Source organism: Monopterus albus, unplaced genomic scaffold (assembly GCF_001952655.1).
Source record: "Monopterus albus unplaced genomic scaffold, M_albus_1.0 scaffold192.1, whole genome shotgun sequence".
Lineage (NCBI taxonomy): Eukaryota > Metazoa > Chordata > Actinopteri > Synbranchiformes > Synbranchidae > Monopterus > Monopterus albus.
The window spans coordinates 882,411-903,689 of NW_018128072.1; the positions used below are offsets into that span (position 1 = coordinate 882,411).

The 21,279-nt window shown below is 41.1% G+C and overlaps 1 protein-coding gene across 6 annotated transcripts; it reads left to right on the top strand.

Annotated features, from left to right (window-relative positions):
• The first annotated feature begins 409 nt into the window (after positions 1 to 409).
• On the top strand, positions 410 to 19,887 carry cacng8b (calcium channel, voltage-dependent, gamma subunit 8b). Of its 6 annotated transcripts, none has more exons than XM_020617655.1 (6): positions 410 to 868; positions 9,793 to 10,063; positions 10,760 to 11,008; positions 15,678 to 15,761; positions 16,909 to 17,049; positions 17,384 to 19,887. In XM_020617655.1, the coding sequence occupies exons 3-6, from the start codon at positions 10,762 to 10,764 to the stop codon at positions 18,184 to 18,186; spliced, it is 1,275 nt and encodes a 424-aa protein (XP_020473311.1). In that variant the 5' UTR covers positions 410 to 868; positions 9,793 to 10,063; positions 10,760 to 10,761; the 3' UTR covers positions 18,187 to 19,887. The 6 variants fall into 6 exon arrangements, with proteins under 6 accessions (XP_020473311.1, XP_020473312.1, XP_020473315.1 ...); XM_020617656.1 differs by having other exon boundaries at positions 9,796 to 10,063; XM_020617659.1 differs by having other exon boundaries at positions 411 to 868; positions 10,760 to 10,984.
• The last annotated feature ends 1,392 nt before the right edge of the window (positions 19,888 to 21,279 follow it).

The window sequence follows — 21,279 nt, forward strand, 5'->3', positions numbered from 1 at the left end:
TGGCAAAATTAGTCAAATGTCGCAATTGAGAGACAGCTCGAAGTTCTGCTTCTAATGATAGAAGCCCCCCACCCCCCCCCCCCCCTCTCCATGTGCTGCCTTTCCCAGAACTACCAGCGTGGCCCTCATCACCATCATCATCATCATCACAGAGGAAAAGTGCCCCACTGGCGATCTCCAGCAAAAAAATATCGACAGCAATAAAACACAGACAGACAATCTGGTCAACAGGATAATATTCTACTTAAATGCGCACAGTACACGCTCCAATAAGCACATCCAGACCAAAACCCTCAATATGACAAAGAGAGGAGAGACGAGGGGTTAGGGTGGGGGCAGGGGTCGTCATGGTCTTGTAGCACAACACACCGTGGTGGATATCGTCTTGTCTCGATTCTGACATTGTATCCGTCATCGTTCACATCGCTGAAGAGTTTTGGTGGGATGCGGCAAGTTGCTCGCGTCGGGCTCAGTGTGGGAGAAACAGACAACGGAGCAGACAGGCAGCGTTCGTCCAACCGGAGGGGAGGGGGAGATGCATTCTCCCCGAGTACGCACAAGCAGCAGCGGCCACATCCACTGTAGACGAATCCCTGCTCAGTGACGTGATCTGTGTTGGCCCTTTTATACATGTTCAACCCTTTTCCATCACTGGCTGATTTAAATTTAATCAAGAATAGATTTCCAGCCCCCTGTGCGTTTCTTATTTGCTATCAATTCTATTCATCCTCTTCTATTTAGTTATTTGTTGCCTCGATAGACCCGTTATTTAGCCCATCCACCTGCACCCCCTCTCTTCTTTTTCCCTCCATCTCCTTCTTTTTGGGAGTGCGACGCGCTGCGAATCGCTGAAATAAAAACCCTGCAGGTAAGACCTCCACAAGATTCTTCTAATTATTATGGTTACTGTGTCACTGTTGTTTTTACTTTGTAGCCTAATGAATCATAGTTCACCCAGTGTAATTTACACGCCACATTGATTTGTTTCACGTTGCCTGCAACTTAGCCCACTACTGACAGTGCAGACTAGGGGATTTGGCGAAATAAATAATGATAATAATCCTCACACTTCTGCCGCCTCTCTGATTAAATACTGAATGATATTTCCCACCTATTTGCGCGGGCCTATAATTAGCGACGGCAACGTCTATTATGCAAATGAAAGGCTTAGAATAGTTAATTTGAAGCTCTCTGTGCACCAGCACAGCAGGTGTTAGGAATTAAATATCTGTTGTATGTGCTGAAAAGGTCGCCTACTTATCCCACAACCATGACTTATCTCTGTGTATGTGGATGTGTGTCTTAATGTTTGTGTCCCAGTCCAGTGAGTTCTCTCTCTACCGGCTGCTAGGCGTCCATTTTCCACCGTGTATCCTATGCAGGCAGGGTGATGTGTGTAGCTTACTCTATTAATGAATGCACCGCAGTCCGCATCACTATACTTGAGCTTTCCACGCTCCCAGCCCCGTGCGTGGCTCCTCTATGTGTCTAATCACTGGTCTGCACAGCTTTTGCCTTAGCTTCACGTTGGACCCGGGCCACATCCCGTTATTTCATGAGTTACGAGGTTAATTTTCTACTCCGTCTCCTCTCTCTGGCCAACCTGTGCTCTGTATTCTGACAGATCGAGAGTAAAAGGCCACCAAACGTCTCGCAACTTATCAATCAATACGTTTCGTGATAGCTCAGACCACATCTGGGCTAAAGGTGGAATTAAACGTCTTGAATCGGAGATGCTCTAGAAATGTGCACTGCCGCATTCGGGAGTTTCTGTCTAAGGTCTAGTGAGTTATACCTGTCGTCTGTGGAGCTGCAGACCATGGCAGGTAAAACTGAATGGTTTCTCAGAGATTAATTATCTGGTATGAAATCCCCTATTGTTGCCACTTGCAGATTTTGATGCTTGTAGCCCTGCCGGTGTTTCCCTGCTGAGCGTTTGATTTAGGTGCTCAATCCTTTTAGGAGGTTTTCAAAGCAAGCACCAGCGCCTGCTCTGTTATGGCTTCAATGCAGATACAGAATGTTTGACTTCCACTTAATGTGAGCAGCGCCACAGGGTTCCTATTGAACTTTTGAATTTGACGCATATTATCTGAGTGAAGTGATGGTGTCAAAATGTGGGTGGTGGCTGCAAACTAAATAGTAGTTTTTGGATATTCTGCTGTAATTAAATGCAAATATTAATCTGATAAGACCTTTAATTATACAGTTAATTAAAATGCAATCCAACTAGGTAGATACATCTGAAAACGTGGAAGTGACATAAATCGTTAACCTCTGGTTTGCACATTTGCCTTATATACATTATAGGTTTAAGGCTTACGCTTTTATGTACCTTAAAGGGCATGTCCAGTGATAAATCAAGCATTTTCCAACAAGTGATAATAGAGTGTAATTCCTTGAGTCATAGCACTCCAAATGACTGCTGTTTACCACCTGTACTGTGTGTAATGTGTGTGTGGCCTTCATGATTTTGGATTACTTTTAGAACTCCTCAGCCAGCTCTAAGATCTGCTGTTTACGCTGTAGGGTGACTCACTGCAGTCAATACTGAGTGTGTATAGCCCACACAGTCTCTAGTGTTTTAGCGCTGACCATATCATAATCATCTAATGCAGAGTAGTTCAGAACAATTGGGAAAGAGCTGTATAAGAAGTCTGTAACTTCAGTTCTGCCTTGCTATTTCACTCTAATTTCATATGGGTGGTGAGGTCTGTTTCTCACTCTGTTACTTTCTCTGAGGAGAACTAAATGTGCAATGATCATCATATCTGTCATGTAGCTATTGTTCAGAGGATCAGTGCCTTTGCTGCAGTTTTCTTGATGATCTAACATTTATTATTGTCCTTCCGCTCTTCAGACAGGCCTCAGGAGGGAGTTCAGCACTGTATGAGAGCCACAAACAGATATATCAATTAAAATCTCCACACAAAACAAAGAGCTACATATTCATTACAGGGTGATAAAGTTTGAACCTACCATTGTGCCTAAACAAGTACAGTATAAATCAAGCAGGGGCGTTTATCCAAAACTTTCTAATTGACTCCTGTCTCATTTGTGAGCTGTGCATCATTTAACTCACAGTTCTGGTATTTTTAAGTGCTTTGCAAGTTAGCACACCCTCTGAGAGAATAGCAAGAGCCCCTGATTGAACCATATCATGTCAGTGGTTTCTTGTACACCAACGTGTCTCTGTGCGGGGACACACAGTAGACAGAATATTAGTGTGTCTGAACTGGGGATGCACAACACGGGACTTGTGACCAAAGCTTCTTCACTCTTTACAACAGGGTGTAAATGTGTATGAGATTTAGTTTTAAAACAACAACAAGACAAAACTTCACTGACATTTTTACCATCACCAACATTTATGTAAACTACAGTAGCTTATGTGACTGAGATTGTTCATATTTGAGCTACAGATTTGTCTAACATGCACAGATTAGGTAAGATGTAGCACTCTAATACTACACTAATGATTAAATAAATGAATGACATGAGGCCTATCTGTTAGATTGATTGAAAAGATTCTGTCAACTGGCAGAAAATTAATTGTAACCACTTAAATAAACTCAAAGTCCACAAGAGTTTTCTCACTTATTATTTATCTTATTTATTTGCTTAAGAAAACCATGAGATGTGGTTGACAGCTTTTGAAAATGTTAATATGTGGATTTTTTAAATCTTTTTAAAAATATTATTATTCACTTTCTTGTCAAGAAGTAGATGAAAAGATAAATAGCACTCGTCAGTATGTATGGTAAATTTCAAACTACAACCAGAAACCAGTTAGCTTGACTTAGCACAATGACATAACCTGGACATGGCGTCACCACTTTCCTCCACTCTGCAAAAATAAAGCCAAAATATTGTCAATACCGCTGCAGTAGCGACCAGTGACACCATCTGACCAGCAATCAAAGCTGTCAAATCAACTGAAATACACCCTTTTTTATCCATTTTCTAAACCGCTTAGTCCCAAACGGGGTCACGGGGGGCTGGAGCCAATCCCAGCCAGCTGCGGGCGAGAGGCAGGGTCCAACCTGATGCAAACTCCGCACAGAAAGGCCTCAGGTTGGCCGGGGCTCGAACCCAGAACCTGCTTGTTGTGAGGCAACAGCGCTAACCACGTGCTGCCCATCCTTTTTTATATAATCAAATAACTTATTAAAAACAAACTTATAGAAAAAAATGACCACTTATGGACAAATCTGTGTGAAATTATCTGACAAAATCCACAGATAATCACCTCTGGGAATTTTTTTGTATCTGACTTGTACTCTTTTAGTTTGGCTCATGTCCCATCCACTAACATGGAGGTGAGGGATTTATGACCTATATTGGAACCAGCCACCAGGGGGCGATTAAGTTTTGGTGGCGTCTGTGAGCTCCTAGCCTGTCCTTCAATCATGGCATAGCATAATGATTAGATACAGCTGGAAACAGCTGGCATGGGCTTTCCAAAGGCAGGAAAATCTGCCCACCAACACATCTAAAGCTCAGTCATTTACATGTATCATCTTGTTTATTTAATCTATACAAAAACCAAAGTGTAAAAGTGACGATTTGTGGTTTTATGTGGAGTTATCTGCTTGGAGTCACTTCTGGGGACACCAGGATTCTGTGAAATCTCTCTTCTACCCATATGTGTTAAAGCATATGTTTATCAGTTTATGAGCATGTGGTCATCCACAGATGCTTTATTTTGGGAGCCTCTTAGACCAAGGTGTTACTGTAACTCCATCCCCAGGCTGTTCTGCTCAGACATGTGGAGAGTTGGTCACGTGCCGTCTGAGGATCATGGTGGACCCTTAATGGTAAATTCTGCTTTGCTTTAAACTGCCTTTTAAAGATGACATGTTTTATGATTTTATTGGCATCTTTTTGAATTGTGGGGATTTGAGGCTGCATATTTGCGTGCAGGCCAGGGGTTTGTTTGTGTGTTGATTTCTTGTTGTGTGTTTGTGCCGGCATGCATGTAGAGATGTAAATTTATATATGTCAGCTGTCGGATCTCAGCAATGAGCTCAGGTGTGTAGCTTTATCTCGTGACTAAGGAGAGAACTCCCTGCAGTCACTGCTCTGAATATTTAGGCATGTTTTCTTAATGTTCACTGCTGCCACCAAACACTCAGAATAGAATGCACTGCATGTATTTTTGGCACTGTCATCATAAGTAGTCTTAGTGCATCTTTTTTCAGCAGTCAGCATTAACTTACAGTATTTTCACTAACTGCAGTCCTGTTTTTGGTTATTTGGAGGTATCTCCTCTTCTGGACATGTAGTAGTCAAAGTGGTGCGACTTTGTTGTGTATCCACACTAGACTAGATATTTTCACATGCCAGCACAGGATCATTACCTTTCACATGTGTGGGAAAATATTACAGATGTCATAATTTATTCAACAAGCAGTTTGGGAGCTGATTTATGCAATGAATAGCTAATGAGGCAGCTGCTACCAAGTCAAGTTCAGATTTCCTGTGTGATTTAAGGCTGCATTCACGAGGTTAAAACTCATTGGGTGTGCTTTGATTTTATGTGCGCAAAACAATCTGTCATGCTGGGAACGAGTCACGCAGGTAGTTCTGATCACATCTAAAGTTTTCTGACAAAGAAGGGCCTAGTCCCTGCAACACCTAGCTCCAAAAACTAAGTGCCTGGCCTTTGTTGTTACAGTGCATCCTGCTCTGGATAATTGGCCTCTGGCTGGCCCAGAGTCCTGTGAGTGTTGCAAACATACTTGAACAGCATCACTATAAGGGTTAGTTAGCTGTGAGGTGGTTAGACAGCCTGAGCCATGTTTCACTTTGTAAAAAGCAAGGTCCTCCTCAGGGTAGTTAAAGGAGTACTCTGCTGATTAAGTACTGTACTCATATAACTTTGCTGTACCCATGATGCATACCTGGGGAACAAAAGAATTACCATCAATTCAGCAGAATCATAGATAATGTCTTTTTTATTCCACACATTCTTCTTTGTTGTTAAAACCTGGCACCTATATTAGCTGATGTAGCCTCAAGATACTAGCTGAGATGAGGAGTGGACTACAGCTCAGTGTGTGAAAATAACTAGTTGTCTTTGAACGCTACCCTATACATATATATATATATACATATGGATGATGGACATGGCATCATCTTGTCCCTCCATTATGCAAAAATGAAACCAAAATATCATGAATATGGTGGCTGCCATCTTGCTTTTTTGCTGCCAGATTCTGCGCAGTAGTGACTAAAATTGGAATGACATCATTGGGCCGCCGATCAAAGCTGTCAAATCAACTGAAATACCTCTTTTTATATCATTAGTAACTTATTAAAAACAAACTTATGAGAAACACGGCCACTTGTGGACACATCCACGTGATAATATCTACAAACACAATAAAAGTGACCTCTGGGAAAATATTACTTTATTTGTACTGTTTGAGTTTTTAGTGTGGCTCATGTCCCATCCACTAACATGGAGGAGGCGGGATTTATGATCTATACTACAAATATCCACCAGGGGGCGATCACGTTTTGGTGGCTTCCCTGCTGGGCACTGTCAGCCTGTCCATCGTTTTAGCTGAAACACTCAAATATCCACAATGTATTAAAATAATATTGCAATGTTAAATTAGTTCACCTTTGTGTACCCTTTCTAATGTGTGCCACCAATGTAGACATCGATAAAACCCTTTTACAGAGGCAGAACTGCTGTCCTCTGCATATGAGGCCATTAAAGGTCCTCTTCAGTCATGCATAAAGACATAACCTTGCTTTGATTAATAAACCGTATCCCATGGTTTTTCCACAAAAAACTACAAAAATCCCCAAAGCTCATCAATTTTTTTTCTTTTTGAAAAACAGATCTTTAAACATGTAAATATTATTCAGTATGTTCATTTTACTCAAAATAAGACGTCTCCTACTTCAACATGACACCCATTCTCATTGCATGTGTGCTGCATATCACACCTTTTTAGTTGCTTATTAGACAGTTATTAGCTTCCCAAATATTTGTCACAAATCATGTTCATACATGCATGTCTTGAAGTTTTAAAGCGAGGTCAGAGAAAGTTTCTTTGTCATGTCAAACTCTGCACATGCTTTATTCTGACCAGGAAACAGAGGATGACACTGTGGGCCAAAATATAAGCAAATCATTTTTGCCCCCCCACCACTACCAACAAAGTCCTGACCAGTATCAGCCAAAAAACAAAAAAAAAATCCCTCCCCTCCTTGTGACGGCTCTAACATTATTTTGTATAGTCCCATAATCGAACCCATTCAGGTAAACTCACACTTTTTTGTGCCTCTTGTTCTTCACACTCTATTGCTCTCATTCCCCTTGTTCCCTCTTCCTTAATTATTGGTGGCAAATAGAAATTAAAGATAATTAAATGACAATTATCATCTCCTACACAGGGGAGTTCTTGCTAAGGGGAATAACTTAGTAGGTTATTGTTAAGGTCATTAATTAAATACTGGAGCCTAAGGCCACAAACACACCCGTATTAGATACTGCATTTTTACTGTAAGCCCTTCTGGACATGTATTTGCCTCAGGAAGTAGCAGCATGTTGATAATGTTGGAAGGTCATGCTACACACATATGCGCAATCACAATCACTTGTTTGCTTGCACATTTAAATCCATAATATATACATAAGCTGCACTGTGATTTTGTCATTTGACAATTTGCATAATAAGGAGCCTGAATGCAGAGTTACAAGGCTGAAGCTAATGGAGTAAGTGAGGGGAGCATTAGCGGGATTCAGTAAGATTGGACTAAACCCATCCTGAGATGAACTGGAGAGGAAATGTGCACACACACACACGCATACTGTAAGTACACATCTAACAAAACACAACACACTGTCTTTCCTTCCATCTGTCTGTCTCTCTCTGATGCAGTGGTGTTTTGGGTCTCACAATGCAAACAGGATGTAACCTATTTTGATCACAATGCCATATTGCATCATTAAATATTAACAGACATGACTGCACTGCATTATGCCTGTTAAATAATGTTTGAGGAAAATTATGTGCTGCTTTCCTTTCACATTTTTCTCTTCAGTTTATCAAGAAGAGACACTGACACCCTTTTCTTGTGTATTTATAAGTGAATGTGTGTCTGTGTCTGGAGAATCTGTGTCGCAGTGGTCACACACTAATGTACTGATATAGTGCATTAATGCACTGATCTGTCTGTCTGGAGTCAACGCTAGTGACTTATCATTCTCCCTTCTTTCTGCCTCTTTCTTTCTTCTCTCTGCTTTTGCTTCTCTGTCCTCTCCCTGCCTCTTTCTCCCTCCATCTCTTGCCCCTCTCCTTCCCCCCTCCTCACTCTATGCTGATCCAGACTTTGGAATTCAATGTTGCTATGGTAACAATGTCGGGTTGGTCCTCTCTGCCTCCCCCTCTTGCTCCTCTTATTCTGACTAGAAGCAGTACAACTTGCTCTGGAATTATTCTGTCTTTAGCCTGTACTAATGCCACTACTATAATTAATCAATCTGTCACAGTATGGTTCTTCATTAATAAAATAAAGCACCGATTGGCAGAACATTAATCAGCAAATGGTTTTATAATAGGTTAATCATGAAAGTCATTTTCAAGCACAAGATTAAAAGTCAATGTCCAAGCTATGGTTCTGCTTGGCTAGTTAGGCATATAGTGGTGCTTTGTGGTAAGTGTTAGCATCTGCATGCTAACATGCTTACAATGACAACATTAATAGGTTTATTTTAACCAGTATCACACAATTTATTAATTTGATCCAATGTTGGAACTCAGTGGATCCTGATTACATGATATCAATTCATCCCAAGGGGTCTGTGAGTGTGTTTATCAAGTTTAATGGCAATCTATCCAAAACTTGATATTTCACTAAAAGTAACAAATGGCAAGGCCATGGTAGCGCTGCAGAAGTCAAGAGGCTCACCAAAAACAATATGATACATCCTTTGGAGACCTCCAGTATCTGTAGAAAATTTCATGGCAGTTGATCTGTGAGGGTGAAATCTCACATCATGTAGAGGAACTGACAGATTATCAATGACATCCCTAGAGCCATGCCACTAGCATGGCTAAACAAAAAATGGGGGGAAAAAAATTAATTATTTTTATTTTAAATATTGAAGTTTAATCATGTTTTGTTGTATTATATGTGATTGTTGTAAATTAACTTTTCACATGACATCACACAACGGCCATTGTTCCTCAGATGGGTGTATCCTCGTTTCCCCTGGTCAGCATAATCATCAAGTTCATACAGTACAAAGCATCTGCCACAGACATTAATGGATGATGTTTAACAGATTGTGAATATTTCTTCACAGTGACACTGGTCAGGCCTCCCCTTTAAGAGCTTATGGTCAATGTGATTGTGACATGACATGGGAAGCAGTGCTATCTATTTTGGGGAAGCAGTAATGTGCAGTAATGTAAGTGCTACTAAGGGTGGAAAAACATTCAGTAGTTGGCTAAAAATGTATATAAGTTTGCAGTGGAGTATACAAAGCATAAGAGGGCAATATATAAAATAATATGTTCACTGACAAGGCAGAATAAAGCCCCCGTTTGAGCAAAGCCCGCTCTGGGTTCCTCTTCTCTTCATGATCAGATTAAGTGATGATGATAATGCTGGTTAGTCACAGCTATGATAACATGGTCATGCATTTTAAATTCTTTGGAATAAAGGTATTATTTTATTATATTGCTCCTTTTCATCTTGCAATATCATTGCCTAACCTCACTAAAATCACTAACACAGTGCACAATGTCTTCTGTTTTATTTCATGTGTAGCAGCAGAGCTGTGGCCATGGGTTTTCTCGTTCGAGCTTTCTGCTAACAGTGGACGAACGGAGAACGGGACAGCTGCCCAAACCACAGCCTCTACCAGGACCAACTTTGCAATAAGGGAGAGAGAGAAAGAGAAAGAGGAGATAGAGGGAGAGAGGGGAGTGGGTGAAAACAGTCGATGGATGCTGTCCGAATTGAGGGGACAGAAAGTTCTTCACTGACGAGAACAAGAAAGGTTTCAAAATTGAGTCGAAGGATAGAAACTCGCCATCAGGTAAATCTCACTTTGGCATAATTTAGGCAAAATTTTGCCTCATTCTATTACAGTCTTGATTAGTATCAGTTTTGGCAGCATGAAAGGAAAACTTCTGATGTTGAAAGTTCTGCATGGCCTCAACTGCAGGACACTGAGGCCACTTTATGGCAGCACACATACACCTGGGTCAGAGTCATGAGTTTTAAATATATAATGCTGTTTGTGTGAAATCCTACATACATTTTTGCATGTAAAAGGTGCATCCACATTGCCTACCCATAAGGACGTTAACAGGTACAAGGTGATCTGCTGTGTGCTGGGGGGAGGGGGTCATTAATAATAGTAGACTGATATTTGGAGGGTGTGATCTGTTGTGTTTCACATCAGTTCTGTCTTGTTAAGTGGAGTCAGCAGAATCATCCAGCTCTCCTCCAAGGACACATCATAAGGCCACTTATGCACCTCCCACATCCACCTCCTCTTCTCTCTCATCTTTTCTCATTGCCTCTGTCTTTCCCTCCCAGCGGTGCCCCTCACCTCTTCCTGCCCCTCATCATCTCACCGGCATGCCTACTGTCTTTTTCTTAAATAAACTACACTTTGTCTGCAACTATAAACACACTCTTGCTTGGTTGGTCTATTTATTCCAATCTCAGTGTCTGTCTTTTCTTCTTCTCCTTCCTTCTGTCCTCCTTTTTTCTTTACCTCTTAAAGGTATGGTGTGTGAGAAGGGGATCCAGATCCTCCTCACCACCGTGGGGGCATTCGCTGCCTTCGGCCTGATGACGGTGGCAATAGGGACGGACTATTGGCTGTACTCCCGTGCCCTCATCTGCAACAGCACAGCCAACATCACCCAAGATGATCCTCATAACAAAGACAAGAAGGACCCTGGGGCCCTCACCCATTCTGGATTGTGGAGGATATGCTGCCTGGAAGGTAGAGAAGAAGTCAAGATTCAAGGTTCAAGGATTTTATTGTCAATTCACCATATGTGCAGGACATACAGAAATCGAAATACCGTTTCTCTCTCACCTAGTATTGGGTGCCATAACATTTAGGAACTAAAATAGAATAAGGTAGAATAAAAATAGAATAAAATAAGAACTGGATTGACATAATTAGGATAAATCTAAACGGTACAGCCATTAAGCTGCGACTCAAAACCATGTACAGTCAGTGACAGTAGTGCAAACAATAATAGTAGAAAAAGTCATACTGGGTCTAATGGTAGAATTTGGACTGATTCAGATACACTTGGGAAACAACTTTACCTTGGTTGAGGCTGATAATTTCAGGTTAGATCGTGCATGGAGGTTTGTATAAGACCATACTGCCAACTTTTTCCTATTTATAGCATTTAATATAGATCCATATCTTGTTACTTCATAACATAGGAAGTGAAGAATGAACTGGATTTTTTTTTTGTGATCTAAACTGTTAAATGTTCTTTCAAGTCTTATTGATCTTATGTCAGCTCAGAAAAGGGAGAGTTGTAGAGTAGGAGGAGACATTTGGGGCATTATTTCCATTGCTTAAATGGGCATGAAACCATCCTGAATTAGTAGGTTGCTTCATTTTAATTCAAAGGAACAAACCTGTGTACACAAAAAAAGATAAAGTGAGGAGTAAACCACAATTCAAAAGGCTAATGGTTACTGGAAGATTATTAAGAATATTGAATAAAACATTTTTAAGTTGGGAATGCAGAGTAGGGAAAAATACTTCCAAACCAGCAGCTCCTTTCACTTCACAGCTCTGTGGATCATATTTGTTCCAGTATTCCTTGTGGAATAAATCAGCTTTGAGCTGTGATGGTTAAGATTTGTGTGATTCAAAGTGATGCTTAGAGTGGGGTCAGTGGCGGGTGACAGCAACTAGGTCATTTATCTGCTGCTATATAGATGGCAGATGGATTTACTTATTAAACTACTGTATGCAGATCATCAAATCTTTGAGGTATCCATTACAGTGTATTTAGATTTGTTCTCATTGCAAACTTTTGTCTTTTGCCTCAACACTCATCAGAATTGAACTGGTGGCACAGGACGCTAAGCGTCATCTGAAGTAAATCACTGTGTTTTTTAAATTGCATGTGTAGTTTACTGTGCAAAGTGGAATCAGTGTAAACAGGAATAACACCTAGGCTGAAGCTCGTAAGCGGCAGCCTTTCATCTGACCTCGGGAAACTTTCATTAGAAAACTGCAGCACTGCTGTTATAGGATCAGTATATACACATTGCTATTTGTTAATCCATGCCATAGTGACAGAAGACAATTATAATGCAGTATAATTACAGGATACTGAAGCGTAACCCTCAGTCAAAATAATGCATTAATCACTGTCTTTGATTCAGGTTGCAGTAATTTAATTCAAGTGCTGAGACAAAAGGCCGACATTCACCCTGACGCCTACTGAGTTCTTATTCCAGGCAGCGGAAAATACAGAAACTGGCAGTAGCCATCTCTCAATCTTCAGTTTGTCATTGCAACACAAGATCCTAATTCATTACACAGCCTGGCTCACACTCAGGAGTGAAGGCTGGGATAGAGTTAACAGTGAAACAGCTACAGCCAAAGGGGCGGTGTGAATTAAAGGTTTGTGTCTTTGCTTATATACAGAGTGAGGAATGGTAGCGTCTCTCCTGTCTTTTGGAAAACCTCTTGGCTTTCCTTATGAAGCTGCCCCAGCCATTCCTGGGCTGTACAAAGCGAATTTGTCCTCTTCTTCAAGCTTCCTGATAGCACAGCAGCTAATTAGAGATAAGCTTTAGCCCTTGCAGCTCTGCTGCAGTGCACCCCCACCCACTCCCTCCATTGCCTCACCCATTCTGTTTCTTCACTTGCCTTCCCTTTGTCTCACTCCCCTAAACATTACATTTCAGAGAACTGACTTCTCTTCTTCATTCCTTTCTTGTATTTTCCTCTCTTTGTCAGTCTTTTCTCTCACACTGTGGTGCAGCACAGCTGACAGTGTCTTGGCATGGCTTGGAGGTCAAGTATCCTTGATGTCTGTGGAATATTCAGCCCAGATAGATGCTCAGTAGTTGTGCAGTAATGCAGTGAGGTGTGGCTGGAGTGGAAATGCAGGACCTGCTAGCCCTAAAAGATTTATGTGGAGGTGTGTCCTCCCCTCTTTTCTTGCTCCTCTGCAGGTGGAGTTGCACTGAATTACTGTCAGTAATAATTTTCTTTTATTTGTAGGATATTTGCTCATAATGCACATAAAACTGCAAACCTCATATAGCTAATAGGACCATTTTCATTCAAGTCATTAAGAGAATAACAATTCAGTCGTCCAGTGGGGGTATGTAATTCAGGGCTTTAATTCAGGAACTGAGGTACATGTACTTATGATACTTTCTACTTCAGCATCACTACATATCAAACATGCATGCTTTACTTTCTACTCTACTACTTAAGTCTGACAGATGGAGTTACTAGTTACTTTTCAGATTCATATTTTACATACATAACTTTGGTTATATTTATAAACCAGTGCATTGTTCTATATTATACCAATGATTTCCAATCTTTTTGGCTTGGTGTTGTGTTAGGGCTCTTATCAGAAATCTGTGCAGTATTTCTACTGGTAACACTTCTCAGTGGTGCACTGCCATGCCAAAATGTTTGCCCTCATGGCAAAAAATCAGTCCAGCCAATCAATCATTTAATCAAGTGCCTCAAGCCGTTTTCACACATGGACTCCGGACTATATCTGCGGAATCAGGCCCAGACATATAGTACACAACAGGAGGTAGTTCATGCCATGTGTTCTCACCTGCTGGATTCCATTTGTTTTTTGTGCAGGAGATACACCTGGTTAGAGCGCGCGGGAGGTGGAATATGATGGTCATCCATTTAGCCAGTTTGTAATTTGGTCATAAACAACTGAGTCTCTTACCTTATTTGACAATTTCATCAACAAACCCACAAGCTCAGTGTGAATACTCCAAACTATACGTAGCTGCTTTCTCACATGGGGTCACTTCAGCTCACTCAGACCTTACGTGGACTTTGTACTATGGAGCTGGCAGAGTAAAGTCCTCTTACGGTGTGGGTTGACTGAATAGGGCATTTGCATTCTCACATATAGCTCTCTCCTGCGTAATGTCTAAAGAATTTCAGGGTTCCAGTGCATGTCTGAAAGAGGCTTCAGTGACTCGCCCGGTAAGTCCGTAAAACAGCACGGTAAGTCACATACACAGGTGCAATTAAGGCCAATTTACACGGAGCGTGTTTTTGGACGCAGTGTTCACGCAACAGATGGAACTCCAATCCATGAAATGTCTCCTTGACACACTCGCTTCACTCAAACTGTGCTTCAGGTCTATTTTCTCTGGTACAGTGTGTACAGTGTAATCTCCACAGACTGTTGTTTTTGGCACTTCAGCATTGGCTTCATTTCTCAGCCTCGGAGGCTGCCACTTGCCGCCGCCACACCAAACCTCTTGAGCCACATGAAACACTGCTATGAGCTCCACCAAAGAGTGATTTCCCCTTTAAACCTTTTCAGTGGTTTATTTAAAATTGTTTAAAGGCTCAGTTGGGTAAAGCTCTCCAATATTTTAACAAAAACCTGAAATCTTGCAAAAAAAGTCCTAAAGACAAATACAAATTTGTACAGATAATTTTTGCTTTTTCTTTTTCCAATCCCAATAACCCTCCCATGAAGCTCAGATTTATCTTATGACACTTTGGCAGAGGTGGCTAAGAACCAGTAAGTTACACTATATAACTGTAAATAAAGAAGTTAAAAGTAGCTCCACTTCAACCAGGTACAACAATAAAATGCTTGTTATATTATATAATGTACTTTTACTATTTATACTTTCAATAGCTCACAGTCCTCTGATAACATTTCTGTACTTTTATTTAAGTATTGTTGTACTGAAGTAAAGGATCTGAAAACTAGTTCCACCACTGCAGTCTTCCAACCTACTTTTAGAAACTTGAGGTAATCTGTCAAAAATGCTACCTTACACTAAGGTTTTGCAAAAAAAAATACCCTGAAGCTGCATGAGTGTCAAGGCATGTTTCACCTGAAGCAGTCTGGGATCTGTTGAGCCTGTGCCTGAGGATGTCGACACTGATCAGTGTGGCACAAATGATTTCCTGCCTTTTTGTACCTCCATCTGTTTCATTACAGACCAACCTGTGGAAACATAAGAGCTGCAAGAAAGAGACCAGCTCATCCCACTACTGTTTGTCTCTCACTTCATCTGTGTTTCTTCATTCCATCACTCCATCTCTCTCACAATCCATCCATCAGCGACAGTGGTGTGCTGTCATCATTGTGCGTGCATCCCTCCGTTCCGTCTGTCTGTGTACATGCAAGACCCTGGCGGGTATTTATCTGTCTGTCTGTGTGTATGCATACTTGTATGTTACTGATTCACATTTCCTAGAACAACCATTAACTTGTGTTCTGTATCAGTATGCTGAGGTTTAGTATCAGGCACATGTACTTAAATTAAACAAAGGATTTTCTAGTATGGATATGAATGTGTCCAAGTGTCAGTCAGTTTGCCTCTCAGGAGAACGTTTGCTGTTCTCTTTTCTTGAGGTTGCTGCTATGAGTTCTTGTCTTTTGCTCTTTCTGATGTCCTCTGTTTCTTCTCTCATATCTCAGGAGTGAAAAGAGGAGTGTGTTCTCAGATCAACCACTTCCCAGAGGATGCAGACTTTGACCATGACGGGGCAGAGTACGTCCTCCGTAAGTCAATAGCCGCATTACCAGACATTGGCGATGAGAGGGAGAGGGTAAGCTTTGCTAAGAAGATGAGAAATCAAGAGAAAATGAACCTATAGCTGCTCTTCATTTAATTTTAAACTTGGTGTTTGTATTGCCCATTCCTCAGATAATAATCCCAGTAAAAAAATAAAGATGTGACAATGTGTACAAAAGTCATGGGACATGGTGTGCCCTAGTTAGTACTCAGTGCCCTGCAGTGATTTCTTTCTGCTGTATGATATGCTACGTGTGTGCCTGTCCACACATAAAGAAAAAGCTTGCGTTCTGTGTGTTGTGTTTGCGGAGGCATTTTGCTGGCATTTAGATGGCATTTTCTCTCTTGTGGCCTAGTTGTCCTAGATGAGAAAAGAATGGTAATGCGTGTGTGTGTGTGTGTGGCTGGCACACCTCCTGAAACCACTGAAGGGCCACATGGGAAGAGTTAGATTCAACCATGTGTCTATCTGAGTAATTAATTTCCTCACCTCACGTATTATGTGGATATTTTTAATGGAGCAGCTTTGACCATTTTGATTTTCTTTGTGACTACAGTCTCCTTGCATTGTCTTAATCTGGATGAAGTGATATTAGTTAACAACTTTACAGTTGCTAGTACACTGCATATGTTAGTATGAAGAATAGAGGACAATACCAGACTGCCTGAGTTTTCCTACTGTTGTCATTCGTTAGATTTTGGTCCTGGTTGTTTTGGTGCCAGCAAGTGTGGTTTAATACTACAGTTAAAGTTTTTTGAGCAGCTACTTTTTTCAAAAATACAACAGAAGAGCATCCGATATACCTTTTAACAGTACAGCCAAATGTAATTTTTTTTTAAATAGACAAGTCAGTCAAATAAAATGATCGCAACTGTCAGAGTTTCCACACAGCAGCAGAGGTAATGGGAGTTGCCGTAGGTTTTGAATCTAGTGTGGGAATGGCAGACCCCACCAATAACAATCAAAAGTTCGATTTACACTGGATAGCTATTGGTAAATAGTTTCAAAAACATGAATGAAAATCTTAAGATTATACCTTTAACACAGTTAATACACAGTCAGAAATCACCTTTTCTCCTTGCCCTTTTTACCTTTTCTTGCTGCTGCTCACCAATGTTCACTCTTGTTTTTAGGGGTAGTTAGGGCTTCCAACATCTTCCCAATCCTCAGTGCCATCCTGCTGCTGATGGGAGGGGTTTGCATCGCTGCTAGTCGTTTCTATAAAAGTAAGAGGAACATCATCTTGGGAGCAGGAATTCTCTTTGTGGCTGCAGGTAACATAAAATTATATGAACATCTATGTGTAGATGTGTATCTGTGCAGACATGTGTATGTGTGTGTGAGCACAGGTCTGTCTGCATGTGCGAGCGGTGATGTGGAGATCATTGCTTACCATAACAGTCAGTGTTTGGGGGGGGGGGGTGAGTTGTTTGGACTATTCTGTCAGTTTAATGGAGATTTTTACATTCACCCCCTCATCTAGCCAGTTCAATTTGTTAAGAGTGTCACAAATCATAATGTCAGACAAATTTCTTTATTAGTTCTGAAAGGTAGCTGCCAAAGTTTATTTACCTCTTTTGTAAATACACTATTTCTGTGCTGTCTCAGGTCTCAGTAACATAATTGGTGTGATCGTGTACATCTCGGCTGCACTGGGGGATATTTCTCCTAAAAAGGATGAGGATAAGAAGTGGCAGTACTCCTATGGTTGGTCCTTTTACTTTGGTGGTCTGTCCTTTATCATGGCGGAGATGGTGGGGGTACTGGCCGTCAACATCTACATCGAGAAGAACAAGGAGCTGCGCTGTCGCTCTCGCACTGACATTTTCAAGAGCACCACACATGCCATGCTCCGCCTGCCCAGCTACCGTTTCCGCCGCCGCTCCCGCTCCTCGTCCCGCTCTACTGACCCCTCCCGCTCCCGAGACCCCTCACCCGTAGGGGGAGGTGGGGGCAAGAACTTTGGCCTGCCCCCCTCTGCGCTACTTTCCCAAGGTCCTATCTCAGTGTCCACTCTACCAAACCCTCACTCTCGCTCCCACACAGCCCTGGCTGGAGGCGACATTTCCCTCTACACCTTGTCTCGTGACCCCAAGCTGGGGGGTTTGCCGCCCATGTATGGAACGGTGGACAGGGCCACGCTCTACCAGCTCCACAACTGCTTCCCAAAGGATGGGGGTGGTGTGGGAGGGGGAGTGATGATGAGTGGTACACTTCCCTCACTTAAATCCCACAATCCCTCAAATTCTTCCAACTCAAATGCACTGATACCCAACTCTGTTGGCTCTGGCCCTCCACCATTCACTTCATCTACAATAGACAGGGAGCGAGGGATGGGGACTCTGGACAGGCTGAAGGGAGACAGGGAGAGCAACTCTAACACTCTCAATAGGAAAACAACACCTGTGTAAAGCAATGTTATAAGAAGGGGAAGACAGGAGGAAGGGAGAGAAGGAGGATGGGAATTAATGAAAGAGGGAAAATAGAGAGGCAAACTGTGTTTGTGTTGCTCAACACCAGGCAGAAAGACAGGTGAAACACTATATTTCTCCCTCCATTTTCACTGTTATGTAGTCTACTCAGTCTCACTGAGAACAAAAAGAAGAAGAGTAATAACAGAATGATAATAACAACAACAATGAACTTTCACAATAAAACTATTTTCATATTTTAATGTGCTAGAAATGATTTATTTTGTTAATGATGAAACGCAATTAACCTTGGGCTATTGTGAAGATGTTTCACATATTTTTTGTGCAATATTAGTGCTAATTTAACCAGCTCATCATCAATGTCAAATTGTTGTTGTGATTATTCTTAGCGTTATTACACACTAGTTGTATTTGCAAATACTATAGTTTGGAATTAAGTTTTAATTTTTCTGAGTTTTTTTTTCACTCAAATTTTAGACTTTGATGACTTTTACTGTGAATTTCTTCCATGCAGAGCCACTGGGGCTGTCACTGAGCTGTGTGTAACTGTGTCAAAGTGTCAAGCATGAGTGTACACAATATATGGAAGAATGAGAGTCTGTGTTATTTTTTAACCCCCATATTATATAATTTTCATTTATAACATGAAGTCACTGTAAATTGTCTTCCAATACTGATACTGAAAGAAATGCAACAACCATATGAGTGACTGAAACAACTGACCAACTTCATTGTTATCACGAGTCTGACTTTTTTATGGGCCTCTGTTAGTCTTTCCATTCTAATCAGTGTTAACTTTAGTACTTGTAGCTATATTCATGGTGAAGATGTCTGTTCTTGGGCATTAACAGAAACCTCTGACTGGAGGAGGCATAAAAAAAGAGATGAAGAATAATACATTTGTACAGAATCAGGTTGCTGCCTGAGCCGAAAAACAAACAACAGAACTAATAATATTTTTATTAAGCATCCCAAAGTGGCACATGCAACTCATCATTTTCAGTGACAAAAACTACAGTATGTATATGTGGTTTGAGGGGGTTTAGAAAACACCATTCAAAAAAAGACTTTTGAAAAGATACCAGTACATTGTAATTTACCCATATATATATTTGTAAAGTACATAGAGACATGTTTTGGGACCACTGGTTACAATGGGTTGGCATTTTATGCAGTTTGGGTTTGTCTGAAGTGTTTTGTTCCTGGTGCCGTCCCTGGACTCTTGTTGGGTGGTTTCATCTACCCTACATGACCAATAAGAGAGTCACCACAAAGATTCTTTTCACTGTGCTTCCCCTCTGATCACTGACTCCTGAGTCTAAACTCTGACCTGTCCTGCTTATGTTGATGAGACTGTAAACACATGTAAACCCGAACCCTGCCACCCTCTCTTCAAAACTGTTCCCAGTGACTACAGGTCTGAGTTGAAACCACGGACACACCTGCTACATGATGTAATGATGAAACAAAACTACAGCCAGATGCTTCCAGATTCTATACATTTTCATTTCTTTGATTTCATTCCAGAAAAAGAAAAATGTGATAAAACTGCACACAGACAGCATTTATGTCGGCAATATAGTATGTACTTGCAAATAGACATATCTAGACAAATGATTATGGTTTATCTAAATGTGTGATAAACTTAAACACTGTACTGCACGAAGTTTATAAAAAAAATAACAGACATTCACAGACTATTGTCTTTTGTTCCTTTTTTGCATAGAAAGAGGCTGTGGTCTATAGATTAAGTATATAATTGAGTAGATATTTGAGTCAGGCTATAACAGTGATGGAAGAAATATTCAGCTTTATGTAAGTAAAAGAAGCAATGCCACAATTTAAAAATATTCTACTACAACAAAACAAATGCAGCAAAAATACTTAGATTCTTGAGCTTCACTGTAGAGAATAACATATGTGCAGTCTCTGATGAAGGAGAAAGTTTCTCTGTGCTCGCCTTATATCAGATTTTACATGCAAATGTTCAAGCATGGTTTTATAACATGAAGTTTGGAAGTCAGTTGTGGTTCAATATGCAACTTTCACAAGTGCGATTTTAAGCCTTCAGTGCACATACAAAGAACAAAGACTATAAGTGAAGGGAAGGAATTTTGTGTCCAGAAGTTAAACTTGTATAGTCACAGAGCCCTGGTTTTTCACTGAGCAAAAATTAGCATTTCCAATTTTAATAATTGTTTACCAGGTAAAACATATCAGACAGAGCAAGGTTTATATGGAGTGGAGTAAAAAGTACATTTGCTTGAGAAATATAATAACAGTACTTGTACTTTATTTTCTTCCACTGGGCTATAACACACATGATTTGTCATTACTGAGCAAACATTGCTCTTAGCAGTTACTTAAGCCCAAGGTCGTTCAGCTAGTCTTTGGTCTTTGGTGTGCTGTGATCCTAAAAAGACTTCAACCTTCTCTGTCAGACCTGAAGCTCATAATATTTGCAAATATATGGATAGTACCAGATGGGCGGTATTTGCCAAAGAGGATAATGAGAAAAGAAAGTGGCAGTTAATTCAGTGTACTCTTCTGTGACCACATCTTTTTTTTCCTGATGAGCCCATCTGGTAACTCATGCATGAACAGTTATAAATGATGTCATGGTCCACTTTGGTCACTTTAGCCCACTGGGCAGGTTTTGCGTGACCTCATAGGGATGATCACCGGCAGGACAGAGGTGGGAGGATCGAGCTGGAGGGGTGACAGGGTATTGCAGTGGCAAGAGGTTTCGAACCTCGCAACCATCCATAGCCTCTCCTTGTGGAGTTTGCATGTTCACTTCTTGCCTGTGTGGGTTTTCACTGGCACTGCCTCCCATAGCTCAAAGACAAGCAGGTTAGCAACTCTAAATTGGTGTGAATGTGAGTGTGAATGGTTGTCTGTGATAGACTGATGACCAACTCTTGCCCATTGTCAGCTGGAATTGGCTCTAGAGCCTGGACCCCCTCCACCCCCCGAGAGTCCTAACAGTGCTCCTGGGATTTAAGGACTTGTTGCCTTGCATGCCTATTATCAAACCCTCTGCAGTCTAGTTATAGTCCCAATGATGTAGCA